A 25,717-nucleotide genomic window follows, 5' to 3' on the forward strand; every position below is an offset into this window, starting at 1 on the left:
ATGTTCCGGTTACCGAACGAGCTCTCAAGAGTCTCAACCGAATGGATCCTGAGATGATTTGGATTAGTTTGTCGTCGTTTGTCGTCGTGGTATTATTTTAAATAGTCGCGATATCCGGAGATCGTTGATTAATCGATCCTTCGTTGAGAAAGCTGCCACAATCGGGGGGTCGATCAAAGAAGTCCAAGACGGAAACAAATGATCTAGTGGATTGTAAGACACTTTTCAAGGCGAAGGAAAAAGAGAGATGCGTGCAAATTGCACGAGAGTGCAGAGAAAGCAGAGAGAGTTTTTTGGTTTTTTGGTATGTAAAGAAGAAAAAGAAACTCGACAGAAGATGGATGGAAAGGGCATCTTTATGGTGTTTTGGATGGCCCGTGCTGTTTCTGGGTCAACGAGGTTGGCAGAGTGACATGACGGTAGTTCCTTCCCTTTTCGGCGACCAAACTGGGGAACCGACAGGGGTTCCAAAAGCGGGAAAGAGCGACGGAGACTCCCGGACGCGACTCATCTTATTTTTCCACGCTAGACTGTTCCAGGCATACTTATCGCCTTCGCCGGAGCCGATACTGACGATGCACATCATTGCCTGCAACTTATCAATCTGTCATTCAACTCAATTTCTTTTACAGGCTCGACCAATCTTGCCTTACTGAACCTTCTCACTATTGTCTCTCAATAAGAAATACTGAAATCATTGTTATATTCATTCTGGGCCTTCTCATTCTGCTCTTCCGTTTGGAGAGCACGAAACTCTGTCTTCTATCGTGACTTCGTGGGGAAATCAATGCACTAATTGTCTCCATTGAGAGGACTGCGTCCTCCTCACTGAGTATATCACTTGAACGGCTGCTCGGATGGCGCAGACTCCGTCGACACCATTTTCATTTCCATTTTCTCGGACCGGATTCGCACCAAGCACACCAGCAAACGCCTCCAATCCACTAGCAGCAACTCCGTCATCGGCTGGCTCATCCACCAATACATTTCTCATGTCAACGAGCCCAGTCAAGGCACGAAGGGGAAGTAGTGAAGGCTACAGGCCCCGCGTGATTCGAACAATTGGTCAGAAACCAGCTTGTTTGGTCAATGCATCTGTCACGTACTGCGGCGACAATCAGATCTATGCTTTTGGAGGGTTTGATCGGTGGACAGATGAAGGTTTGTGCGGGATATTCCCTTTGGACTCACCTTGCTTTTGAAAAATAGATCAGAAGCACTAACCCCATCTCTGGCAGTGTACAACCATGTCTTGAAGCTCGATCTCACCACTCTGCAATGGAGTCTGGTGGACAACTATGGGGATATTCCTGGTGTCCGCATGGGTAGGCTTCTACCGCCTTTCCTTTTCCCCACTTCCCTAGAGCTAACTCCATATCTTAGGACATACCGCCACTCTTTGGCAAGGAGACAAGCTTCTTGTGTTTGGTGGAGAAAACGAACATCGAACCTTCCTCTCGGATGTTGTCATACTTGACCTCAAGACCTTGTATTGGACTTTACCGGAGATCTCAGGACCTACTCCTCGAGGCCGAGCCAGACATGCCGCTACAATATATGATGACAAATTGTTTGTCGTCGGAGGACTTGCTGGCCCCAATCTCCTTCTTGACGATATTTGCTATCTTGATCTCAAGACTTGGACATGGTCGAAATCATGGCGATTTGTCGGGCGTTATGATCACACAACATGGATCTGGGGTGGTCGGCTCTGGGTATTTGGCGGAATGGGAGAGGAAATGGAACGTAACGGCGAGATTTGGTGGCTAGACATGAAAGGCAGTCCCGCTTTTGAAACCCAATCTACATCTAATGTCGAAGAACAGACATTGACAGGCCGCTCGGAGCAAAATTCCCGTTATGGATCGAGCCAAGCCCAGCAGCCTACAGGAGGATACCTTGCGAACTCTCGTGCAACACCAAGACCCGCATCGACTCCTACTCTTTATAATTCCGCGATACCACCAGGAACCGTCTCATCATTAAAATTTGTTTCTGGACCCAGTTTGCCGCCTCAGGCCTCAGGAAGTCACTTTCACGTCTTCTCTTCTGGAGCGCTCCTGGACTTTGTCACTCCTGCCTCGACAATTCGCTCCTCTGAATGTTGCCTTTCTGCTCTCGAGCTGGACACGCTACGTTGGCAGACGCTGGCCGAGGGTTCTGATATCTTCAGTCAGGGATATCGCTGGCAGTATTGTGCAATGAACGAAGATGGCACAAAAGCTTGGTTACTTGGGTGTGCCACTGAGCCTCCCCCTGGAGGCGCACCATCTATGATGGACGAGTTTCTGAGCGACGTGCTTCCCATTGACCTCAAGAAGTTTGGTCTGCTCGGCAACCACATGGCTTCCCAGCAACATGCGGACCGTAGTCAACTGCCTGCATCCGATAGGAATGGACGCTCTGATCTAACGGGCCTTGGTGCGGACCTAGTGGGGATGTTTGACAAGCCTCCTGAGACTGGCAGTGGAGTTGACTTCATGGTAACTGCAGAAAGAGATTCCCAAGATGCACCCCCAGGAGAAGGTGCTTTTGGGCCCGCCCCAGATGCAGTCGATTCTACGCAAAGCTTTGCAGCAACTAATCAGCCAACATCGCCGCCAATACATGTTCATAAACTTATTCTTCAAGCTCGTTGGCCACATTTTAGCCGTCTCTACGCGTCGCAGATGGCCGAATTTCATACTAAAAAGATGCACATTCCCGAGCCATATTCGGTGGTCAGGGCTTTTCTATATTACCTTTACACGGACAGCATCACACCTCATCCTGAATTTTGTGCCGACTTGGGGGACGTTGCTGGCTTGTTGGTCATGGCGAATATCTATGATATGCCACGGCTACGTTTGCTGTGTATTAATCGCCTCAGCCGCGAACTTGACATTGACCATGCTGCCATTATTTGGGAGCGCGCTGGGACTGCAAATGAAGAATGGCTGCGAAAAAGGGCGGCTCGGTTTTGCTTGGCTCACTGGGGCCGAATTGTTAGGACTGCCGCTTTCAAGCGACTAAGTCGCCAGAGCCTTCTGGAGTTGTGCGAGGAATCGGATCACGACAGTAAGCTCATCACCGGCGAAGAGATGGAGGCCATCAGCGAGCTCAAATTTGCGGGAAGTTGGTATGGGAGAAAACCCAACGAGGGCCTGAATTCTGGCACGGGAATACTCCTTGGGGAGGAAATGGAAGATGGCGATGGCGAACAAGAGGAAGGCATGGAGATGAACTAGGTTGGTTTGCTCTAAAAGTTATCGAGAAGCATTCCCTGGCGCCGTTGCTTTGGAGTGGAAATTCGTCTTTATGAGTTCGATTTTGTGGCGTAGGGTGCTTTCACTGGCGCATGTTTCTGGAGGATTTCTTAGCTTTCCTTGCTTTTGAACCTAACCTCTGCATACCACCAGCGAATAACAATGGGGGTTTATGCAGGAAGCATTTGCCATCTGGCGTACCATTTTCTGTAGATATTAGTTTTCATTGTAGAAATAAACAAGACGAGATGGATGCCTTTTTATAAAATGCATCGACGTGAGAATTAAAGGACTTCAACTTTTTTATTCTCTAGCCAAATCAATATAAATCGCCCCATAGCTAATATAAAAATTTAAATGCCTCAAAACCGAGAGAAAAAAAGGCCCGTCTAGATGAAAACCCTAATGATGAAAAGAAATCAAATGAAAAAAGTTGGGGGGAAAGAGAACAACGTAAGATCAGATACACCCGGAATGCCACTTGACGAGGCCTAAAAAAGGAAATATAATTCGACCGTACACACAATGCCCTATGCATTTCTAGGCTTTCGCGAAAAGAGACTAACAACCTGCTGGAAGAGCTCGCTGACAGGAGGCAGAGCGAATGAAGGACCCACGTCAAATATCTGCGTGAGTTGCTCTTGACGAACCACGGGAGCATCGTCCTCATCATTGTCATCATTATCCTCCTCGATATGATGCGTTGCCGCAAATTGAGCGTCGTCCTGGCCAGCGTCTTCGTCATCATCCTCCTCCTCGTCGCTCTCGTTGGCGCGTTTGTCCATGGCAGTGCTTGTGGTTGCGGCCACTGTTTCATCTTCCTTATCTGCGTCTCCATAAATATTCTCCAATCCGGACAAGGTTTCTCTGCGCTCAGGATCGGGACGGAAAATGGACACAGCAGGGATACTGCGAGGTGTGAGGACGCGGATTTGGGCGCTAGCATCAATGGTGAGATAACCCTTTGAACCAATGGTGGGAAGTAACGAGGTTACGATGCGAGGCATGGAGGTCGTGAAGATTGGAGAAGAATTGGCGGGATCGAAAATGGCGACTTGGGAATGCGCCTTTTGCAATTGATGTAACCTCTTCGTGCTGTCGGCAGATGGGATGGCTACTGCAAAGGTCTCGCTGGAGGTATCAATTGCGAGATGGAGCATCGATGCTCGCTGGGTTTCGGTAAATGTGCTGATAGGTGGCGCGAAACTGAAAGAGGCCCGGTCCTCGACTACGTCCCAGACAAGAACCAGATCAGACACCGTAACGAGGTACCGTCCAACGAACCCAATGGCGGAGATTACGCCCTGGTAGAGACCGGATTTGATATATGGGACGCCGCCGGTCGCAGGGTTGATGAAGTGAACGACGCCAGAGTCTGTCTCGGCGGACTCCTGAATGCATGCGGCCAGCGTGGATCCGTCGGCAGAGTAGGCCAGGCACGCGCGTCGGATGGGAGTATTTTCCTGCGCGGGATCCGCGCTGTCGGTTTGGCTGAATCGATCAAGGGCAACAGTGTGCACGCAGCCCCAGGTGGTCAAACCTTCGGCGTTACTTCCGCGGACGGTGATGCCGTTCCGAAGTCGTGTCTTGGGCTTCCAGATACGGACTGCGCCGTCTTCGCCAATGGTAGCGAAACCCGGCGATGATGGGTCTGCCTGAAGTCCATAAACACGTCCTGTAGACACGCCAGAGACTGGGCACTCGTGAGGTGCATCCACTCGAGTAACTAGCTCCCAGTCCTTGGTCTCAACATTCCATTTCCAGAACTTGAGGAAAACTTCTCGACGACGGGTCTGCTCTTCAGAAGCATCTGGTCCGTCCACGGCAAGATGCTCGACGTCTTTTCGCGGGGGCGCCCATTCGTCGATCGTGGCGAGCCATTGGCCGTCGGAGCTGACCTGGACAAACTTGACGTCTGGTTCACCAATCTTGTTGGCGTCAGGGCCGATGTTGAGGTTTGTCGTGTTCGTTCTGGCCAAGGCCTGGCGAGAAACGTGCTGTGCAGCAGTAAAATCAAATGTCTGGAGATACGGCGCATTCACATTGGCGCCTTGAACATTGGATTGTGAAGCCGGCACGGCGACCAAGACCTGAGTCGGGTTCACGCGGCTAATGCAAGAAGGAATCCGGGGAAATTCCATGCCCGTTTCAGTCGAAGAGGCCGCTGCCTCGAGGGACTCCACCGTGGTGATTTTTCCGCGAGGAATGAGTTGTGCGGTGATTGATCTTGCCTGGATACCGGCAATGTTGGCAGTAGGCTTGAGCTCGCTCGTAGAGAGAATCATGACAGAGTTATCGGCAAGTCTGACGGCATACGAGGTACCGGATGGAGAGACCACTAGCGTTTCAATGACGGATGCCAGATGGGGCAGGAATTGGCGCTTGCCAGTGTCAACTTGCCAAAGAACCAAGACAGTTTCCGAACCACCGGAAATAATGTAATTGCCTGGATCATGGGGTTAATGGGTTTGAAAATGGTGAAAGACATTGTGATTAGGTTACATACCATCGAGGGAGAATTTGACAGTATTGACGGCTTCACGGTGCCAATGCAGCTTTCGAGGAGTGATCTTGAAAGTCTCCCTGCCCGTACTTGGGCGCTCCATTTGGATCATCTTATTTAATAAATCTTCGTGGACAAAGATGGCACCTTGAAGGCCACCAACAACAATGTCGACGGATGGCGCACGGTTTCCTTGCTGAGACTTGGCCTTCTTGCCGCCGGATTGCCGTTCACCGCTCGACTCCCGGATGTCGATGCATGTAATCCATTCAGACGATGAAATCTCACGGAAGACGTAGGAGAGTTCTTGAAGAGATGGTGACTGGAAAGCTTCGCTGAACCCTACCAGAAGTCGATCGCCCGAGGTTGCAACAATAACTCTTCCCCCTTGCACGATTCTCAACGAGGTGATGGGGTTTGTAGATCGGTAGAGAGTCGCAAGTTCGGTCTTTGATGCCTCGATTCCACTCATGAGCTTGTGAGCGGTCAACATCCACTTTTGCTTTTTGTCGACAGTGTAGACAATGTCTTGATGAGGCTGGGAAGGCATGGGAGCTACGGCCAGCCCGAAGATATCCGAGCCAATCTCCCATCGTCCTAGTTTCTCGCCCTCTACCCAGTCCCAATGATAGATGAGACCGGACAAGGTAGAAACATATAATGTGTTCGGCTTTGTGGGTGAAAGCGCATACCCGGTAACCACGGTTGTGCCGCCGATAACGAGAGCCCGGACAAGGAGGGACGTTGCGGTTGAGTAGATATGAACGGCGGTTTCATTCGCGACGAACAGATACCTGTGAAGGCTAATGTCAGTCACACACGTTCCAGGCTGCAGCCACATAAAAGGGGGGTTTGAGCATTATCCGTACTTCTCATCCGCGCTGAAAACGGGTTCGTTGTTCAGGAATTTTCCTCCCACGGGCTCCGATACTTTCCATGTCGCAGATTTCTTCGACCTGCGTTTACCGCGATGCCTTTTTGCAACGTCGGTACCTCCCGGAGTTTTTTGCTCTGCGGCATCTGCATCGGAAACCTTGACCAATTCCCGTGACTTAGCCTGTGGAGTCGCAAAGAGCTTCTCCAATCGCTCAGCGTCATTCTTCAATTTTTTTGACTTGGGAGTTGGCGAGACGCCGGGGTCTTTTGCATCGAGAACGCTGCTTTTCCTCTTCTTTGGGGAAAGGATTGCCGTCTCAGGCCTCAAGCCGTCGAGCTTAGGCATGTTGCAGGGTTATCCGGTCAATATGTCACGTCTGTCGCATAAAAGAAGCCAGGATGAATCGCGCATATGCGGATCTTTATTATTTTCGTTTGGAGTTTTTGGTGGTTGGATCCCAAAATGTGCTGGTCGGCAAGTTCCGTCGGAACTTTTCTTCGCCGTCCGCCTTTGCGAGTTTCAAAGCATCTCAAACAAATATATCACAAAGTTCATTAGTAGAGAGTCTTTACCTTTACCTTACCCACTTCCTTGACATCAGAATCTCCTTCTCTCTGCGCTGTTCAGAATGATCATTCCCGTTCGCTGTTTCTCTTGCGGAAAGGTAAGTTCTATCTGATCGCTATCGGTCTGCGGACTTGCGATTCGCAAACTTCAATGCTAACTTGATGATATCGCAGGTCATTGGTGACCTCTGGGAGCGTTATCTGAGATTGCTTGATGCTGGCGAGAATGATGGGTAGGAATATTTCACCGATAACGCGTTGCAATTACGTTGGCGCTGACTTCACGTTCCTCGATAGCGATGCCATGGACCAGCTTGGATGCAGACGGTATTGCTGTAGACGAATGCTCATGACCCACGTCGATTTGATTGAGAAGCTCCTCAGGTATGGCTCAAATGGCTTCACTGGTACTACAGTCTCAAAAGCAGCAGTCGCTGATTACATTTGCGCATTAGATACAACCCTGCGGAGCGGGAGCGGGCCAAGAACCAGATGTAAAAATTGGATGCAAAAATACGGAATCTTGCAGAGTTACGGCGTTTGGTGGTGGCATCATATGGGTCTCTTGCGTTTTCACGGGGAAAAAGTTTTACCATCGAGTATCTGATAGAATAATCAAGCATCGATGCAATTTCACCAAACTATACTTTCTCTTGGACATACGACGATGTATTGCGCGCAGCAGTCGGCAGTTTACTTTGAACAAACCTGAAAGCCTCTTTTCTTTCCTCTTTGGTAGTACTTATCTCGACTCGAGCCGCCGACAATGGCAAAGACCGGAATTTCTTTAAGAGATGAATGTTCTTCGACACCGAGAAGCCTACCTTTAATGCCTGGTGCTGTTCGGTATTCCCAAGTACGCTCCATCAGTGTCGTATGGCAGATATCCGCGATAATATCCAAACGCTTCCACCTGACATTTGCTTTGCGGATCATGGCTGTCCGAATCTCGATCAGGATCTCAAAGCTCAGAAGAATATCAGACGGCTTTAACTGCACAATCGACGCGACGCAGGAATTGGCTTCGTAATTCACAAAACGGCATTTATAGTTTACTCGACCTAATATCATCATGGGAAGTCGCTACGGGCGTATAGTTCGAACCCCAGTCGCGGGAGCTGGAACAGTGGCCTGGTGTGCCGAGGAGTTTTGTCTCCCGCTGAGCTCTATATAAGAGCTTTATACGAGATGGGTAGCAAATAGGTAATGCATTACACCGGCTAATTCTTTAGGCAAATGGTGCAGTATACTATGAATTGTGACCATGTTATTTAGGATAGGGGCTACAAGAATCAACATTGCACAATTAACGTCCAATAAGAACCATGATAATAAAACTGATTTCATTTTCAATTTTAATTGCCAGTTTTCTCCAAGTTAATACATGTAATTGGCATGCCAGAAATACATTGCTTGCCTAGAGGCACTGCGATCATGGTATATTTGCGTTCTACGGAGTAGAAGAGAGCAGAAGGGATCGGACATTGCAGTATGGCTGATAACAGGAGAAGTAATCCAGTCACCAAAAACCCTCCATATCAGCTTCTGATGCTCCCGTATGCTATTTTCTAACTCGTAACACTCTTCTTAGGCTCTCATCTGATATCCAGCCAAACCATCCGATCTCCTATCTCTTGGACCTGAGACCGGGCATGATATACAACTTTTCTTTGCGAAGCTTTTGCTTGGAGACATATTTGCGACTCTTAACAGAACAAAAAAGATTGGAGAAGCCAAAGAAGATGCTGGAAGAAAACCCTCCAGGTCTAAAGCGTTCGAGCAACAGAGTAGGATAGCCTCTGGTGCCGTGGTCAGCGGAATTTATTTCGGACCAGAAATGACTGAAATTCTATTAGATATCAAAATGTTGCCTCATCGAACCGGTAAAGGGGAGCTACTGGATTTCTTACCTGGGTGAACAGCGTCAAAACAATACTGGCACCATCGGTTCGAACTCGGGCGATGCTCTCCCCGTGTAATTGTACTGCAGGGCTCTTCCCACCAACGCAGAGTTCCCAGCGTTGGTGGGTGACATATGACCATAATTTTCGAGGTCGTCGATTATTGTTGTCACCCAAAAACGACAACCCAGGCGGCTTGCGGACAGTCTGTACTTGTCCCTCCCAAGCTCCAGAAGGAGGTCGAGAACGTTCCCTACCGTCAAGTTATCTCGAACTTCTAAATTGTAATTGGCTAATGAGCTGTATGCATCTCTATAGATGCAATGCTTTACTTCCAGTGTGCCCATTGTATGGGTGATGTTAGCCTTGGTCATGTTTAATCGAACGGAGTTGCCGTCCGATGTCAATAAATATATTGATGCGAGATTCCCACTTCGAGTATCGGAGTCGAAGACGTAGCCCACGCTGAGGACCGTCACCCGCACGGCTTCGACTCTGAGCGCATTTTGCTCTTCAGTCAGGGAGGAGTAGAATGACTGCATCTTCAATGATTGTTCGGTTCCAATATATGTGGCAAAATAAAAGTATGAAGAAGTTGAACCGGAGGATGAATCATTCTGAAGTTGATATATTGCTTGCAAACGTTGGTTCCAAGAAGGAGGTATTTCAAAATCCGAAGTTGGAAGTAGCAATCTGTGATAATATAGAAGGAGGAGAGAAGGCAAAATGGAGTCTCCTTTGGAGTCGGTGGCCTTTGGTATTTCCAGTTATTCCTCTTCTGACTCTCTCGCATGGAGGCTGGAGCAGCGAAGAGTATTTAAATTGTTTCGGTTTTCTTTGTAAAATTTATAGAGGGAAAAATATTTTTATCCAGAGAGACCAGTGTGTAATATTGGGGCGTGACCTGGTGGGGGGTTGGTTTTATAAATAGATTGAAACCCCAGCATAACTGCGGCACAACGTGCATATATACTTCAGCCCTCTCTTGAATGCTCAAGTAAAGGTGAAGAATTTGTTCACTTTTGGACGCTGTAAAGAAAAGGACAACATATCACTTCCAATTACTATTTATTCACGCACTGTTGAACCTGTGATCTTCATCAGTCTAATAATCAGCACAATTAGAATAGGCAGCTTCACCATGACCTGGGATGTTGCAACCGCCGACAGTGAATGGCTCGTCAACCTTGTTCACGAGGCCGAGAGGAATGGAGCCATTGTCGGAGGGCAAGAAGGAAGAACTCAAGTCGTCAAGATTTCCGAACATGTAATGGTCAAATATGGTGGCTTAGTGAGGATTTCAGAGGCAGCTACTCAAGACTTTGCGTACAGGACAGTTGACCCAAGTGTGGTCCATGTCCCGCGTGTCTACCGCTTCATTGAAGCGAGAGACTCACTATATCCCAAAGGATATCTATTCATGGAATATATATCCGGTCAGAACCTGAAAGAGGTCGATCTGGAAGCACGCAAAGATCTTTTTCCACGCATTGCAAAGATCGCCGAACATCTGGGCCAGATCAGAGGAGGCAATATGCCACCAGGTCCCGTCGGTGGCGGAGAACCAGACGGATATCTCTATGGGGATGACGGCGCGAAGACCGTGTTCAACTCAGTCGAGGACATGAATACATATATGAACAAACGCCTAGCATTGCGCAATGACTCCATCGACTTGGCCCCGTATCCTCTGGTTCTATGCCATTTGGACTTCTACCGAAGAAGCATGATCCTTGAAGACGACGGAGTCTCTCTTTGCCTCGTCGACTGGGGATATGCTGGCTTTTATCCCCGTTTCTTCGAAGTCGCAATGATTCCATGCGTACTTCCCTACGACGCTTCCTACGAAAAGCCAGTTATGCAAGAGATCGAAAAGCTACTATGCCTGACGGACGAAGAAAACCGACTTGTCAAGCTCATTCGCTGCGTCCGTGCTGCAAATCTGCGTTGGTCATTGTGAGACTGCCACTACTCTTGCTTGTGAACTCTTTTCCTGGTTATCTTGACCTAGCCTGACTGATTATACCAGTGACGAAAGGCCTCCATTTGATTTCGCTGCGTGGATGGCGTCAATTGAAGAGGAAAAGCTCAACCCAAGCAAAGAAAGCCGGCCAGAAACCCCTCGTATCAGTTTTGAATCAACGTTATATGGTGACGCCAAGAGACCAGAAGACCCGTGCAACACAAATGGCATGAAGGGGCCTCTAGCCTAACGACACATCTGATACCTGGGTACTCTTAGTGACACATGAGGTGTCTAAGGTAGTTAACATCGAACCTTTGTGTTTTCCAGCACAGATGCTGGATTGAAATCATGAGGTAAACAAACAGCTCCTCCAGCCGAACAAATACATATGCCAGTCAGCTACATCTATACCCAAACATTCATCTCTGATCTGTCCAAGGATTGAGAAAGCCTTTCGCTCTATCGCCATTTTGCTGTGTGTTGGCTTCTTCTTATCATGGGGATGACGAGCTGCCTTTCCCGCCAGAGCTCGAACAAAGTATCTATATCAGTTTCATCGTCTCTCTTTCTCATCAAGTTTTTTTCTTTTTTTTTCCTTTTCTTTTTTCTTTTCTTTTTTTTAATAATCAAAAAATCTCATCACGTATTTCACTCTCGCTCGGCCGATGTACCACTTCTCCATCCCAACAATTCTCAACTTGAGAAGATTTCTCTACAGAAATATATAGCACCCGATAAAAATCATAGTCTACTTTGGTTTGACAGTGGAAAAATAAATTCGTTAGACTTTCTCTCTAGATCTTTGTTTTGAGTATAAAGCCAGTCTTAGCAATACGCGCAGCTGCCAAGAACAAAGCCGCTGCTATGACGACGGTTCCTCCCCACACAAATGCACCTACATACTTGTCTCCTTGACTTTGAATGATAGCACCACCAACGGACGGGCCCGTCAACGGTCCGAAACTCATAATCGAAACAATCATACCGACACGGGTACCAATCTTGCTCAAATCATCCGTCAAGGACGGCACAGTTGCGGCAAACAAGCTCATGGCCGCGGCAGAAAAGACACCATAGGCAATAACGAACCCGTACAGCTCGCCAGGTGTCGATACAGCTAGCCAGCAGTAGAGACATATACCAGAGAGCGCGGTACATGGGATGAGCGTGTTCAGAGGCCCGACCCATCGATCGGATACATAGCCTAATAGAGGCCGCACTGGCATCCCCACGGCGTTCATAATCACAATCAGATCGACAGACTTGCGATCACTGAAGCCAAATCTGCCCTGCGCATAGGGTTGGACCTACAAATCCCCCGGATAAGAACGTCAGTAAGACTTGAAACTCATGACTGCAATCTGCGGGTGAAGTGAGGCAAACGTACGTAGAAGAATGCAAAATAGACAACCCAGTAGAGTAAAAGTACTCCAATGCAATATAATGAGTATGGTGCCTCTTTGAAAGCACTCAGCTCTACAAATGGCCCAGACTGTCGCGGCGGCAGGCGGGTCTTGAAGAGCAGGTTAAAAATGATGGCAAAGACAAGGACAACCAATGCCATGCATCGGACAGACCACCCGAATCCTGGAAAAGTATTTATTCGTCAGCCCCTGAGTCTTCTATTGAACTTCTTCAAGATGTTCTCGTGAATGCAGGGCTTTGAATACCCGAATCCGGGGCCAAGGTGAGGCGTACCAATTTTTGGAGTCAAATATTGCACCATAATCGGAAAGATGATACTTCCCGTTCCTGTTCCTGCAGCGGATAATGTCACTGCCACGGCGCGCCAACGAACAAAATATGTTGCTATCAGCGTTACGCTAGGCAGCCACAAAAGGCCAAGGCCGATTCCCACACATATTCCCTGTGCAAGGAAGACCTGCCAGTATTTTGTCGCAAAGCTCGTGGTAAGTGTGCCCACGACCAGAAGAACCGAACCTGAAAAGATGCTATGTCGAGCAAGGCCGGCATCTGTGGCTCGTCCAGAGAATGTTGAAATGAAAAAGAGCAGAAAGACCTGCACGCCACCAATCCAAGAGATATCCGATGGAGAATGTCCCAGCGTCTGCTCGTAATGCGTTTGGAAGACACCGAACCCGGTTGCATATCCCCAGGTCACGGCATTGATTAAATGACCCGCGAAGACTTGTAACCATGCTGTCAGGCCTCCATCTGGAGGTGGCTCAGGGCTCAATGGCTGGCTCTCAGTATCTGAGGTGGGATTTGCGCGTTCAGACTTCATATCAAAATAATGGAATTTTCTGTTGGGCGTATGGGAGAAGTGCTGGTCTCCTGATTGAGATATAAAATCGGATCTATTCGAGTTGACTTGCAAAGAAGAATATCAAGACTTTCCCAAACCATGAGCGGACTCAATGGTTTAAATAATGCATATCTTCTGCCTCTGGCCACCGCCATTGTGACTCTATTAAAGCTGATTGACTGATAAATTTTGCAGATTTCTGCCCGGCCCGGTGACATGTGGATCTGTGGGAATTACAAAGCAAATTTTGTCGGTGCATGTTTGCTCGATGGTCCAATGCCTTGAGACTATAGTTTCATTCAACGAAGAAAGAGCGATTGCAAAACCAACAAAACGAACATCCATGCCTGTGCACCAAGGAAAGCAGCGGGGTGCCGTCCGAGGGCGTCATCGAGGGCGTCATTAGCGACATTTTATATAGGAGTGAGCCGGATACATTATCGTTCCCCGGCGGTTGAAAGTTATGAGCTGCCTGGCTAGGGAAAGTTTTCCATGAGCGAGGGCGTCATTTGCCCAAGGGTTCTGAAGCAGACTGCGGCAAAACCGGCGAATTAAGTGGTGCGATTGCGGAAAGTGGGGAGCTGGTTGTGTGAATCCATGCGTTCCCCTCCTCGACGGCAGGCTTTCTTTTTCTTGGTTGTGCGTAAGCAATAGATCGGCCAATGAACCATTGGAGCGAGTGCATTAGTGGGCAAGTCGTTGTAGAATGACGCCCTCGATTATCTGGGGTTGGTCGGAAAGACCGGAAAAACCCACTGCACCATCCCGGTGGGTTGATAGTCAAGGAGCCTTGAGAAATGATAAGCACGAGCTTCATGTCAGTATCTTTGATTCGAATATGAATTCACATGAAAATTACAGTACAAGGCGACCCTCTAATTTCAATATCATGTCTTCATTCCGTATCAGAAAAGCATTAATCTGCGCTGTCTTTACTTTTGAAACGGGGATCGTCGTATGGAGGCTGTTTATCTGCCGCGAACAAGTCAACTATTTCTCGGTTAAGGGACCCTGATTTTAGCGCTCCTTGGCTGTCGGTTATTCTACTTCTAGCACTGTAAGTTAGTTGAGCCTTTACCTACTTTTGACTGTGACTTTATAGGCGCAGGCGCTGCATATTATTTGAGCCTGGCTATCTATTTAGATATTACAGAAGATGCTAAAAAGGATCAAGATCAAAAAAATGTTCCAATATTCAGGAGTCTATCTCAATAGACGGAAGAATTTGACATTTTACCGGCGGAACTTTTTTTGAAGGAAATTAAAAATTTTGTGAAATGGAATTAAAAAACTGAATATTGTCTAGATGGTCTAAAAATGGATATTTCACTCTAAAATAATAAATAATGGTGAAATTTCTAGATTGAAAACTGCACTGGAATTTACCTGGTCACCAAATGGTGTAAAATACCTCCTCGGCCCTTGAAGTCTGCAAGCTATGATGAAGAGCAGCAATTTTTAAGAACTATGGTTGGTCTCTATGATCGCACAAGCCTCCTTCAACTGAGCTGCCAATTTATCAGGCTAGATGAGGCAAAATATCATTAGCTCAGGATGACACCTGTTAAGATAGACAGAATGAAAGACGGAGAGGCTTCTTACATGGTCCTCAAACATGTTGAAATGATGGCCGGGAACGTCGAGTACTTTTTTGATCAATTCAAGCTCGCCAGTCTCCCATCCAAGGAGAGGAAGCTCTCTTCCAGTATCAGTCTTGTTGATCTCCTCGGGTAATTTCCCTATCGCGCGAAGCAACACAATATATGGAAGACGAGGTGGTTCTTCGCTATTTCCATGCCCAGCAGGACCACTAAGACCGGGCGCCACAGACCAGTCGGCTCGCTTGGTCGGGGCAGTGTGCCTCTGTACCATTCTCAACGAGTCACCGATGCATTTCTGAACCCGTTCTCTAAGCCTCGGCGGACAGCTTCTTTGGAATGGAACTTTGGGTTCCTGCGCTGGCGCCATGATATTGGGGCAAGGCGAGTCGATCATGATGACGCCTGCAACGGCGACCCGGCCGGCAAGTTTCCGAGCAACTTCAATCGCTAGAATGCCTCCGAGAGACCAGCCTGGAAAACAACGAAAGAGATTTAGCCCAATCTGTTTCATGAGCTCTGACGAGTCCTTCGAGATGGATAATTTCTCTCAGGCCTTTTTTTTTTCTCTGTCATATGGCACTGACCTCCAAGAATAATTCCATTCTGCGGCTTGGTCTTCTCAATGTCCCGCGCGTACGTTTGTGCCATCTCTAGTAGACCACCTTTCCATTGGTTCCCACTTTCGAACTTTGGATTGTGGATCCCATAGAGGGTTCGTCCCAGATCCGGCAGCAAATGATAAGCATAAATCGTCCCTCCGCCATCGTGGATGAGGTAAAGAGGCAGCGAACTGAAATTCTTCGAGGCCTGGATCAGTGAAGGATTACCGTACACGTTCGCTTGGAAATCCATAATGGATGTCGAACACGTCCTCTTCGCAGACTAAATACGAAACTTAGCAAAATTTGAATCGCGAGTTGATCATGCTCATTTCGAAAGAAAACGAGAATGAAAAATTACTTAGGATAGCCATGTAGTGTGGAAATTTTGGCCCTCTCAGTCCTTTGTTGCCTTGATTTGGGCTGGGCCGACACTGAGTAAAGTATTACCTCCATGTATACCAATGACGTCGAGGTCTTTGTAAGAACATGCCAGTGTAAGAGGCTCTGAGTGAACAAATATTAGTTTGGTTTTCTCATCCGTCCTCTCAGTCTAAGTGAACATTTTGTCTTATAGAAATTAGTAAATTCTATGCATCTCGTCGACGTTAGAAAAAGGCACGAATTCAACGTAAAATTCGATAGAGACTTAGATCTCACTCTCCGCAGTCTACGCTCACTTGACAGACCGAGAATATATGTGCTATCATTTCCCTTAGAAAAGGTGTATGTACTTCTATCTACAAACTGAACCTTAACTTCGTTCCTGTCGTCCACCTCGTCATTGACTCAGCGATGCACATTGCGAACCCAGCGATACACAGAAACATTCGCAAACATAACACTAATCCACACTGCAAATCCTGGCCTTGACCCGTATAGTGCAAAATAGTAACCCGACAGATAACTGTGCTCAAAGTTTGGCGAAGAAGAATAGAATGTCAAGCCAAAGTTGGAAGGGAAAAGTTGGTCCGTTCAACTAAAAAGGATATCTACGAAATAGCCGCCGTCTAAGAATGAAGGGGGCAAAATTGTAGAGGAAAAAGACATTCAACAAATTCGGAACAATTTTCATGTGACCGACAAGTCGGGGTTGAAAAAAAAAAAAAAAAAAGGGTCCGGTTTGGAAATATATGATATGTAAAGTGTATCATGATCCCATTCTCCTCTTTCCCAGGAACGCTTGCCTGTAAAAATCGGTATCATGTTCGTAAGGTTAAAATGGAAATCCAGTGAACGCCGGTTCCAATATTATAATAACTCCATTAGGGAAAATCCAGCCGATAAAGACGGGAATTGGTACCCAGGCAATGGCTAAAGGAGATTGAAGATGGACGTGTAGCGGACGAGACACGTTACATTGAGGCCTCTGGTATAGTAGTAAAAGCCGTCGAAGAAGTCTGAGCAGTTGGCTTGAATTTGGCCGAGAGCTCCTCGATCTTGGGAATAAGTTCAGGAATGCGAAATGGTTTAGATACGACTGCGTCCATACCGGCAGCAAGGGCCGTGTCAATCTGCTCGAGACGAGTATTGGCAGTCACGGCAATGATGGGGACATGTTTGGTAATAGAGCCGTTTGATTGAAGCTCACGGATCCTCTTGGCGCAAGTAAGACCATCCATGACAGGCATTTCCAGGTCCATAAGGATTACGGTCAAATCCGTACCATCGCTCTCGCGTCCTCGCCAATATTTCGACTGCTTCAGCCGCTCAAGGGCCTCTCCGCCATGATTTGCCACGTGCACGACGCATCCAATGTTGCGAAGCTGTTTCTGAAGGACTCGTTGATTGACCAAATTGTCCTCCACAATCAAAACCTTGAGTTCCTCTCTGCCCGCTGGCTTGTCCGACTTGACTGGGCTGATCGGCACAGCTGGGCCCATCGATTTGGCTGGTTTCAAGCGCGGAGATGACTTGAGTTTACCTCCTGAGAGTTTCTTGGGCAGGGCGGGGAGGAGATCCACTGGGTTCTCCGGCGGACCCGTTCGACTGGCCATAATGTAGAATGCAAACGTGCTACCTTTGCCGCATTCTGACGAGACGCCAATCTCGCCGCCTTGGAGCTCCGTAAGTTCACGAGAGATGAAGAGACCTAGACCCGAGCCGCCATATTGCACATGAGTCCTTGGACTGGCCTGAGAAAATCGGAGAAAGAGCAGCTTCTTTTCGTTTTCGCTAAGCCCACGTCCTGTATCGTTGACTGCAAAATGAATAAACACTTTTTCGCCATCACCCCAGTCAGGTCCTTCACAGACTTGTACTCGCTTCGCCCGAGAAGGGAAATAAGAGACATCGTCTCTAACCTTGTTTGACGGTCGCTCTTTTGACGCTCCGAGAACGACAGTGATGACACGTTTGCTTTGATTGGTCGTGAATTTTATTGCATTCGTTGTGAGGTTGATCAGGACCTGCAAAAGGCGCGACGGATCAAGTCGGACCCAGTCCACGCCTAATGCATGGTAAGAATCGTCAATGCGGAAAGACAGCTCTATATCGGCGGTTTGCAACTCTCCTTCGAACATTTTGAGAGCCCTCTCCATGACCGCAATCGGTTGGACATCCACAGGTGTGACCACGAGAAGGGCAGAATCAAGTTTAGAGAGTGTCAAAACATCATCGACAATTCGTTTTTGATGTTGCGCGCAGAGCATGATAGTCTGCGCAGCGTCGATGCTGCCCTCGATCAGCTCTGCATGTTCTTCTGTTTCCTGACTGGCATTCGCTCGATATTCGTCCAGGGAAGACACAACCTCGTCGGCGCACTGAAGAATTGCACTCAAAGGATTGCGCATCTCATGACTTGTGATATCGATGAAATTTTCTAAATTATCAATTAGTGATTGATTGCAACCAGGACGTGCGCTCGAGACATCGAAGAGACTTACCCTGCTGTCGCTTGAGTTCCAAGGCTTCCTCTCTTCTCTTTTTCTGAAAGTCCTCCGCCCACTTCTGTTGGCTAATGTTGGTTATGCACCCGAAAATGCTCTTTAAGCTGCCATCCTCATACTTCTCCGGATATGCACTGAACAAGACCCAAGTTGCCGCCACATTGCCATCCTTGTCTTGCCAAGGCGTCTGAAAGCGAAATTCGGCAGAGGATGGAATTTTATCGATCACAAGGCGCCTCCACAAATCCCTAGCTAATTCTTTGTCATCTGGAACAACAGAATCGATCCAGGTATCGGCACCAAACTCTGTTCGAGGGTGGCGAGAAATTTCATACCACATGTCATTGCAGTAGGTGATATGCCCTTCAGAGTTGGCGATGAGCATACCAACTGGGGCAAACTCGGCCATCCTTGTAAACTTGGTCTCGCTTTCAACGGCCTCTTTCGTCCGTGCAGCCAACTGCTGGGAGAGCTCAATTCGATCGAGCGCTGCCAGTCTTGCAGCCTTTTCTCCTCGCCGTATTTCTTCCTCAAATAGGACAACGGATGCCATGGAAGTAGCAAGTTGCCGACTCAGCAATTGGAGATACAGATTGTAATCTTCATCATAAGGCCGACGAGGATTTACTCCAATAACAAGGAAGCCTAAGACCGAGTCGCCAGTCGTAGGATGAATAGGACACACTACGGCAGCCTTGCATGGGTCACCGAAACCCCGCCATTGGATGCCTTCCATGAGAGCTTGGGCGAGAGTGCCTTTTTCGATTTCCAGCAAAATGGGCCCATCGCTTTTGATCGCATCTCGGAATGCGGGGGCAAACCCTTCGGTCGACGTACGAAGGTCCAATTGAGACTTGGCAGCAGGATGCTTTTCAGGCACGCCCAATGTCCCTTCTAGAATACACTGCTTGTTACTCCGTACGCTGCTGGAATGTGTCGATGACCCATCGCTGTCAGACTCATCCTCGACCGAATAGAGGAGCGCAAAAGGCGTGTCGTAGTCATTATACTCTAAGCCCTTCAGAACTTGCGCCCAAAAGTCCTTCACCTCTCGAGCAACCGCTGTCCGCTCTCCCACCTCGCGCAGAGTCAACATTCGTCGCTCTGCGATTTTTCTTCGCGTTTTTTCAAAGGCCGGGTTGTACAATCCAACAACTGACCCATCCTCCCCCACCAATGGAATGATGGACCATGAAAAGTAAGACTCTTCTAGCTCACCACTTCCTCGATTGATGAACAAGCAATCATCATCCTTTCCGTCACAAATATTAGCCCCGAGTAACTTGCCATCGATTTTGGTTGCCAAAGCAGGATTGAATTCTTACCTTCATCGTCGCCTGACCGGTCAGTCTGGCGCTCTCGATGACGTCGGCAATCTCGTCCCAGATCTCACCCCATGCCTTTCGGTATGCCTGGCCCATGATCCTCGGGTGTTTTTGGCCGGCCAAGAGAATGTATGCTTCGTTATACAGTGTGACCATATCTTCGCCCCAATACAATGCGGCTGGATGTGGACTTGCCATGATTAGGTTGCACATCTGCCGCAAATCAGCCGGCCACGTCTCCATAGGCCCTAAACTAGTCGACGCCCAATCAACACTCCGGGCAAACTGTATGTGCGAAGGTAGATCGGGAGAATTCGCAAGTCGTGTCCAGTCAAAAAATCCCCGGTCTAAGGCAGATCGCGGACTGACAAGTGCTTCGGACAGCACGGTGCTCGCACTAGGTAGAGGAAGACTTGCTGGAGCCGGGGAACCTTGCTCAAACATGAAGATCTCAGTGTCCTGAAGATTGCCAGGCGAAGGCTCGGGAAGCCCCAACCCTTCCTTACGCGTGCTATGGGAAATTCCAGGAGACTCAATGGTCGAGAGCGGGGGGTCCTCGGAATTCACTGCTCCATGTACGGTACCTATGGTTGCCAAGGGCACACCGGAAAAGTAATCCTGCGGCTCCTCTGGATCCTTGGTCTCCACCTCCATGTCATTTCGGCGACCATCGACCGATAAAGTTGCAGAAACGATTGAAGTCTCCGTGAGGGGTGGATTTGAATAGTCCGCAGAAGAACCCTCAGAGGGGAGAGTTCCAGCCGGCGGAACTACCTGGGCCTTAATTATGCGAAACCTCTTCCTCATTGTCAAACTGGTCCATGTGACGCCTGCGTGAGTAAATGGAGGCAGGTTCGCATCGACAGACTTTGATTCTGTGACCAAGGCGGTGGCCCAGGCTTTGAACTCGGAGAAGACGGAAGAAGACGACGACGTCGATGATGAAGGGGGTCCGGGCCCAGGCGACATGGGCGTTATGCCTTCACCAGCAATGGACCTCAAAAGTCGGCCAGATGCGCGCAAGGCTGAATTTGCGAACAGAATATGTAGAGGACCAGGGCCGTAGTTGGTAGCATTTGCAAGGTCAATGACAAAGCATGCTCGATCGTCATGCTCCAGAAATTCAGCCAAACCAACCTGAGCGAGGAGCTGCAGGCCCGGAGCGTGTTCGCCAAGGTCGGGAGTGATACTTCGAGGCAAGTTGATGCGGTTGAATGAGGCACGACTGCCAGGCGTGCTAGTTGCCCGAGGTGGGCTCCCACCAGCGAAGCTGCCACGCGCGAGCGTAACCGTCTTCACGGTGGTATCTTCGCCACGCGCTTTGCTCAGCATCTTGGCTCCAGCTTCCTCGGTTGAGAATCGGGGTGGCAGCGGCGGCCTTGCTCGGGACTTGCGCGAGAAGAAGAGCGGCGACGGGGGGCCTGGGTTGGTGTTGACAGCGCCGCGGTTGAACAAGGCTGAATCGAGCGAGTGACGAGACCTCAGCCACTGCCGTTTTCTTCGTCGGTGTAAGCCGTGATCCGCACTCTTGGTCGAGTCGAGGTTCTGTGCCTCAAGTGGCAGGGAGGCCTTCCTCTTTCTACCCGCAATGGTCGGCACGGAGGACTTTGGGGACAGAGGCGCTCCGCTCAGAGACGAAGATGAGGAAGACGGCTCAGTAGATTCCGCCTTAGGGCGTGTATTCGAGGTGGACCACGACCATGATGTCGACTGCGAGAGGTTCTGGTGAGTAGGATGGCGGTGGGTATGCCCTGGAGTTGGTTCCGACGGCGTAACAGAAGGATGGTAGAACGGGCGGGGGCTGTATCCACGATCTGCAGAGGAGTTTGGCGGGCGAAAGGGTTGAGGAGTTGAATAAGCAGCTGCTTGGCTGGGTGTCGCGGGTGTATGACGCTTCTGACTCTGATCTGGACGCGAGGGAGAGTGGTTTTGGCCACGATTGGAGTCTCGTGGAACGGTGAAGATGGATCTGGGGTTATTCATGAACGTAGAAGCGCCACAGCCTCGGCACGCCTCGTCCTGATGAAACGCAGGATGAATGACAGGTAAAGGGATTCAACCAAGTTTGTCAGTTTGGCGACAGTAGTAAATGGCGAGAGACGACGGATGTGGCGCTCCCACATGGTCTAAGATGGGAGTCAAGGGAGCAGCCGAGAGACGGAGAGATCGATGGAAGATGATGGAGATTCTGATTGATCGACGGCAAATCGACTAGGATTGAGTCAATCGGCCTTTTTTTTACGCCTCAACCAGAGTCACCCACAACTGTCAGTAGAGCGATTTCTGTCACTTTCCTTCCACTGAAATTTTGAATTGGTCAATGCCGTCGGGATATGGAGATAGTTGGGTAGCCATGACGGAAACAACAGGGTGCGGGGTGGAGCATTTTGAGGGAGAGTATAACAATATTCAGACCATTAGTGCACGGGTCCATTTTAGGGAAGATCAGCCGGGAGAGTAACTAGTTTCTTGCGCTGCTTAGCAGATTTGGATATCCTTTAGAGAAGCAGACAGAATCTGCATGCAGATTGCTCATTGCAAAACAGGGATTATGTTCACGTTCATTTGTCGTTATTGTCGAGGTGAGCAATGCTGGAAAAGGAATGGATAGTTGTGATAACGTCTCGCGCTACGACTCAAAACTGTTGGATGGCAAACCATAGCGCTCTTTCTGGCCTTTACGGAAATTTAGTTTCCTTTTGACTGCCTGCCAAAAATCAAAGACGTGCAGTACAATAGGATTCACCCCAGTAGAGCTCGTTCGTGGGCCGCTCTCCCCTGCTTCCAGTATGAAGAAGGACTGGGCGTTGATGAAGTCCCATTTAGACGACCAATTAAGGGGAACGCCAAAGACTTAGGAGGCGGAGTCTTTCAAGGTCTAGATTTCTCCTATGAAACTTCACCCTTTCCCAGTGTCGAAGAATATTAAGCTATCTGGTCCATCTGAGCGGCTGCAGCAACTACCTACCGTAGGTAAATCCCTAGCCAAGAGTAGCAGTAGAAAAAAAGTACCTACCTCAGTAGTGCAACAACAGCAACCGAGCGAAAACTTCACTGCTGCTGTTGCGCTCAGATGATAAATCCCAAGTGGGAGGCATAGTTGATTTGCCAAGGGTCTCAGGTTTCAATCGCCATGCACAGTCAATCAGTCCTGAAACTTAGGTATGAAAGAACAAGTCTTCGAGGCAGCGAGACAAGAGGTGCTTGTCAAGGCCGATATGTTGCCGGGTTTCAGTTTCACGACAGTCTTGCCTTAACAAAACAGTTTCTGCACTGTAATCAGGTCTACGCACAGCCTTTTCGCAGTCTCTAAACTTATGGACAGCGTAGAGTACCGCAGCAGAAGTTGCTGGAAAGAATGTTGACACACACGCGCGCACGCACACACACGTAAACACAAAGATAAGGAAAAATCATATTTCCAATGAAAAGATAGGTAGAAATAAGTAAAGCAAAAGAAAACTCCAATTGTGAGCCAGGCCACACTTGATAACCCAAAAGAAAGACAGATGCAGTATGAAAATGCACAAATATTTGTTGCAAGCCAGAACCTGAGAGCTTGATCAGATGTGAGATGACGCCATGAGTTAGGAAATCCAATGACAATGCCAAAAAAGAAAAAAGAATGCTTCACAAATGAGAATGACACATGCGAGATAAAAGGGGTGGAGTCTGCCAAGCCCAAAGAATGCTGAGTATCGGAGCCAGGCAGTCGTTACAAGCTATATACTATGTACGATGATCGAAAGTATTGACAGAACTACAACCCAGGGTATTGCCATAGTGTGGCCTAGCTTTGAGATTGAGTGCTTCGTCTTGCTTTGGAGAGGAAGGAAGATGATGAGGGGATTGGGGAGAAGAGAGAGCAAGCTCAGCTCTGACAGAACTTGGCTTTTGCCATGACCTAGAGGAAACAGGCTGTCTGGCCTTTCTTCTGCCCGCAGAAGAATTTTGCTGTCATTTTATACAGCATGGCTGACTTTCCTTCCGATCTTGAACACCCTCGTCCGAAGCCAAGTCCAGAAGCCCATCCATTTGCTCTTGATGGCACGTTTGGTCGTTATATTCGATGCCGGGCCTGCAGCATCCACGTACACATTTGGAGTTGGAGGTGGAATATCGCGACTTTGTACAGGGGTCAAACCAGCGAATTCACGGCCCGGTAATGAATCGATTTTCTCGTTCAACGAGCTACTGGTGCGTCGAGCTCGAAACTCCCGCGATTCGGATTTGCGACGCTCGCCTTCTTCTTGTTTTTCGCGCTTGCGATGTTCACGACATGCTGCTTTATATTCATCTTCCTCGGCCTTGCGAGCCTTGGCTTCTTCCTTCTCGCTAAACGCCTGTCTGGCAGCTCGAATGGACGCAGCTCGAGAGGCGGGATCGAGAGGTTCGCGAGTACGGATTCGAAACCCTCGATCCAGGGATGATCGCGTGCTTGGGGAAGCCGTGTCAACAGAGCGGAGAGTGTCGGTCCGGGCTCGAATGGAATAGGGGGAATTCAAGAGACTCGTTTGCGATCCATGGCCGATGCGTGGCACCGAGTTCATGCTCGTTTGCACGCGAAGAGGGGGTCGTTGAACAGGAGCGCTGCCACCAATCGACAACGATCGCCGGGGAGCGGCCGTTTCGTAGATAACATCTGCTTCCTCTTCTGGTGGCTCACTACTCATGATAGAAGTTGAATGGGAGTGGCCAAGGGAAGGCGTGTACGGTCGGGGCGTTTGGCGCATAGGGTGTATATATTGCCCACTGGGACGGCGCGCGCTCGATGCCGTCTGGCTTGAGAACTGGGAGGTGCCACTGCTTGATCGCTGATGATATCCACCACGCGGAACAGCGTGACTGAAATTCACATCCGCCGCCGACTGTGTAGGCACGCCCATATCCGACCCGTATATGCCCAAGCCTGGTAGAGCTTCGTTATCCGCTGCGGATCGGGACAAGTCCAGGGAGCTCCTTTCCCGAGGGGCAAGTTTGCGTAAGAGGGGCTTTATTTTTGTGGTTGAAGTCGGCTTCAATGTTGTATTGGGGAAATGATCAGGTCCATCGTGATCGTCACTTGCATAGGGGAAAGAATCCATGTCATGGTGGTTTGCACTGGTCGCGTCTGGGCTCTGAACGGACGAGGTTGAGTTCCCCCGCCTGTGCAACTTTCCGTGAACGAAAGCGGACCGCGAAGCAGAAATGGCTCCATGACTTGACGATCGCACCTTTGGTATCGTCATGGCCGCCGGAGAGTGCGACATGGCCGGAGACATTTCTTGAGGGGGTTTCGGATCCAATTTGTAGTTGAATCCATCAGACGGGGTCGAGACCGAGTACGAGGTGTCTGTTGGTAATGATTCAGTGCAGGACGAGGTCGCCGCCGCGTCAGTAGAAATCGAGTGACGGGAAAGTGTACTGCTCCCAGTCCGCAGCGATGAGAGCGAAGGGCGAACGGGACGCGTCTTCACCATGCTCAGCGTTGTATGCGCCGCCACGAAGCCTCAGCGCCGCGCAACACAATGAGGCTCAGAGACACCAAAATCGGGTCAGCCTCGTAGCGAGAATGCCATGATCATAACAAACGCTTTATCTCTCGAATGTATTGTTTTTGTTTGGAGCAATGTGGGATGATGAGAGATTGTTTTGGTGATCAGACAAATAGAAAGGGTCTGAACCTTGTGTCTATTTTGAAAGGACTGCAGGCGAAGCACAAACAGACGACGATCCTCTCCAAGAAACAGACTTCCCACCGCACCCTTCAAGAGACGGATAGCTAACCAGTCTCTCCTCACCGTATGAGATGTGGGGAGGTAGGCGGGTTATAGGTCGGCCGAACTCAGGTCTAGCGCTCACTGCCGACCGTCGGACCAGGCTCGTTGGTGGTGCCGGACTGGCACAAGTCCGACAACTTAGCCAGGGTTTTGCGAGACCGCAAATAAGAATGACAACACCTTCGGACACTCGGAAGTGGCAGCGCAATGGCTGTTTATCT

At 49.0% G+C, this 25,717-nt stretch overlaps 9 protein-coding genes across 9 annotated transcripts; 3 read left to right on the forward strand and 6 right to left on the reverse strand.

Annotated features, from left to right (window-relative positions):
* The first annotated feature begins 429 nt into the window (after positions 1-429).
* L228DRAFT_247571 (hypothetical protein) lies at positions 430-3,624 on the forward strand. The gene is made up of 3 exons (XM_018332666.1): positions 430-1,161; positions 1,239-1,325; positions 1,384-3,624. Exons 1-3 carry the CDS (start codon positions 858-860, stop codon positions 3,225-3,227), a joined length of 2,235 nt encoding a protein of 744 aa, XP_018187516.1. The 5' UTR covers positions 430-857; the 3' UTR covers positions 3,228-3,624.
* On the reverse strand, positions 3,555-7,058 carry L228DRAFT_247572 (WD40 repeat-like protein). The gene is made up of 4 exons (XM_018332667.1): positions 6,801-7,058; positions 6,618-6,759; positions 5,752-6,542; positions 3,555-5,691 (listed from the first exon to the last, which is right to left on the reverse strand). Exons 1-4 carry the CDS (start codon positions 6,844-6,846, stop codon positions 3,776-3,778), a joined length of 2,895 nt encoding a protein of 964 aa, XP_018187517.1. The 5' UTR covers positions 6,847-7,058; the 3' UTR covers positions 3,555-3,775.
* A 103-nt stretch (positions 7,059-7,161) lies between these two features.
* L228DRAFT_143890 (hypothetical protein) lies at positions 7,162-7,787 on the forward strand. The gene is made up of 4 exons (XM_018329207.1): positions 7,162-7,289; positions 7,366-7,424; positions 7,489-7,575; positions 7,647-7,787. The coding sequence occupies exons 1-4, from the start codon at positions 7,254-7,256 to the stop codon at positions 7,687-7,689; spliced, it is 225 nt and encodes a 74-aa protein (XP_018187518.1). The 5' UTR covers positions 7,162-7,253; the 3' UTR covers positions 7,690-7,787.
* A 1,066-nt stretch (positions 7,788-8,853) lies between these two features.
* Positions 8,854-9,726, reverse strand: L228DRAFT_143907 (hypothetical protein). Its single transcript, XM_018329208.1, has 2 exons — positions 9,102-9,726; positions 8,854-9,040 (listed from the first exon to the last, which is right to left on the reverse strand). The coding sequence occupies exon 1, from the start codon at positions 9,632-9,634 to the stop codon at positions 9,116-9,118; it is 519 nt and encodes a 172-aa protein (XP_018187519.1). The 5' UTR covers positions 9,635-9,726; the 3' UTR covers positions 8,854-9,040; positions 9,102-9,115.
* Positions 9,727-10,079: 353 nt separating this feature from the next.
* L228DRAFT_261210 (hypothetical protein) lies at positions 10,080-11,743 on the forward strand. The gene is made up of 2 exons (XM_018334312.1): positions 10,080-11,048; positions 11,122-11,743. Exons 1-2 carry the CDS (start codon positions 10,234-10,236, stop codon positions 11,303-11,305), a joined length of 999 nt encoding a protein of 332 aa, XP_018187520.1. The 5' UTR covers positions 10,080-10,233; the 3' UTR covers positions 11,306-11,743.
* Positions 11,744-11,818: 75 nt separating this feature from the next.
* L228DRAFT_220755 (putative monocarboxylate permease) lies at positions 11,819-13,761 on the reverse strand. The gene is made up of 3 exons (XM_018330250.1): positions 12,757-13,761; positions 12,446-12,645; positions 11,819-12,365 (listed from the first exon to the last, which is right to left on the reverse strand). The coding sequence occupies exons 1-3, from the start codon at positions 13,301-13,303 to the stop codon at positions 11,853-11,855; spliced, it is 1,260 nt and encodes a 419-aa protein (XP_018187521.1). The 5' UTR covers positions 13,304-13,761; the 3' UTR covers positions 11,819-11,852.
* An 868-nt stretch (positions 13,762-14,629) lies between these two features.
* L228DRAFT_247577 (alpha/beta-hydrolase) lies at positions 14,630-15,886 on the reverse strand. The gene is made up of 3 exons (XM_018332668.1): positions 15,510-15,886; positions 14,927-15,396; positions 14,630-14,848 (listed from the first exon to the last, which is right to left on the reverse strand). The coding sequence occupies exons 1-3, from the start codon at positions 15,775-15,777 to the stop codon at positions 14,783-14,785; spliced, it is 804 nt and encodes a 267-aa protein (XP_018187522.1). The 5' UTR covers positions 15,778-15,886; the 3' UTR covers positions 14,630-14,782.
* Positions 15,887-16,879: 993 nt separating this feature from the next.
* Positions 16,880-21,720, reverse strand: L228DRAFT_238996 (hypothetical protein; the record flags this gene model as incomplete). The annotated part of the gene is made up of 3 exons (XM_018331101.1): positions 16,880-18,345; positions 18,410-19,694; positions 19,738-21,720. The coding sequence occupies 3 exons, from the start codon at positions 21,718-21,720 to the stop codon at positions 16,880-16,882; spliced, it is 4,734 nt and encodes a 1,577-aa protein (XP_018187523.1).
* Positions 21,721-23,699: 1,979 nt separating this feature from the next.
* L228DRAFT_268475 (hypothetical protein) lies at positions 23,700-25,196 on the reverse strand (the record flags this gene model as incomplete). Its single annotated transcript, XM_018335140.1, has 1 exon — positions 23,700-25,196. The coding sequence occupies one exon, from the start codon at positions 25,194-25,196 to the stop codon at positions 23,700-23,702; it is 1,497 nt and encodes a 498-aa protein (XP_018187524.1).
* Between the last annotated feature and the right edge of the window lie 521 nt (positions 25,197-25,717).

Source organism: Xylona heveae (genome assembly GCF_001619985.1).
Source record: "Xylona heveae TC161 unplaced genomic scaffold L228scaffold_6, whole genome shotgun sequence".
Classification (NCBI taxonomy): domain Eukaryota; kingdom Fungi; phylum Ascomycota; class Xylonomycetes; order Xylonales; family Xylonaceae; genus Xylona; species Xylona heveae.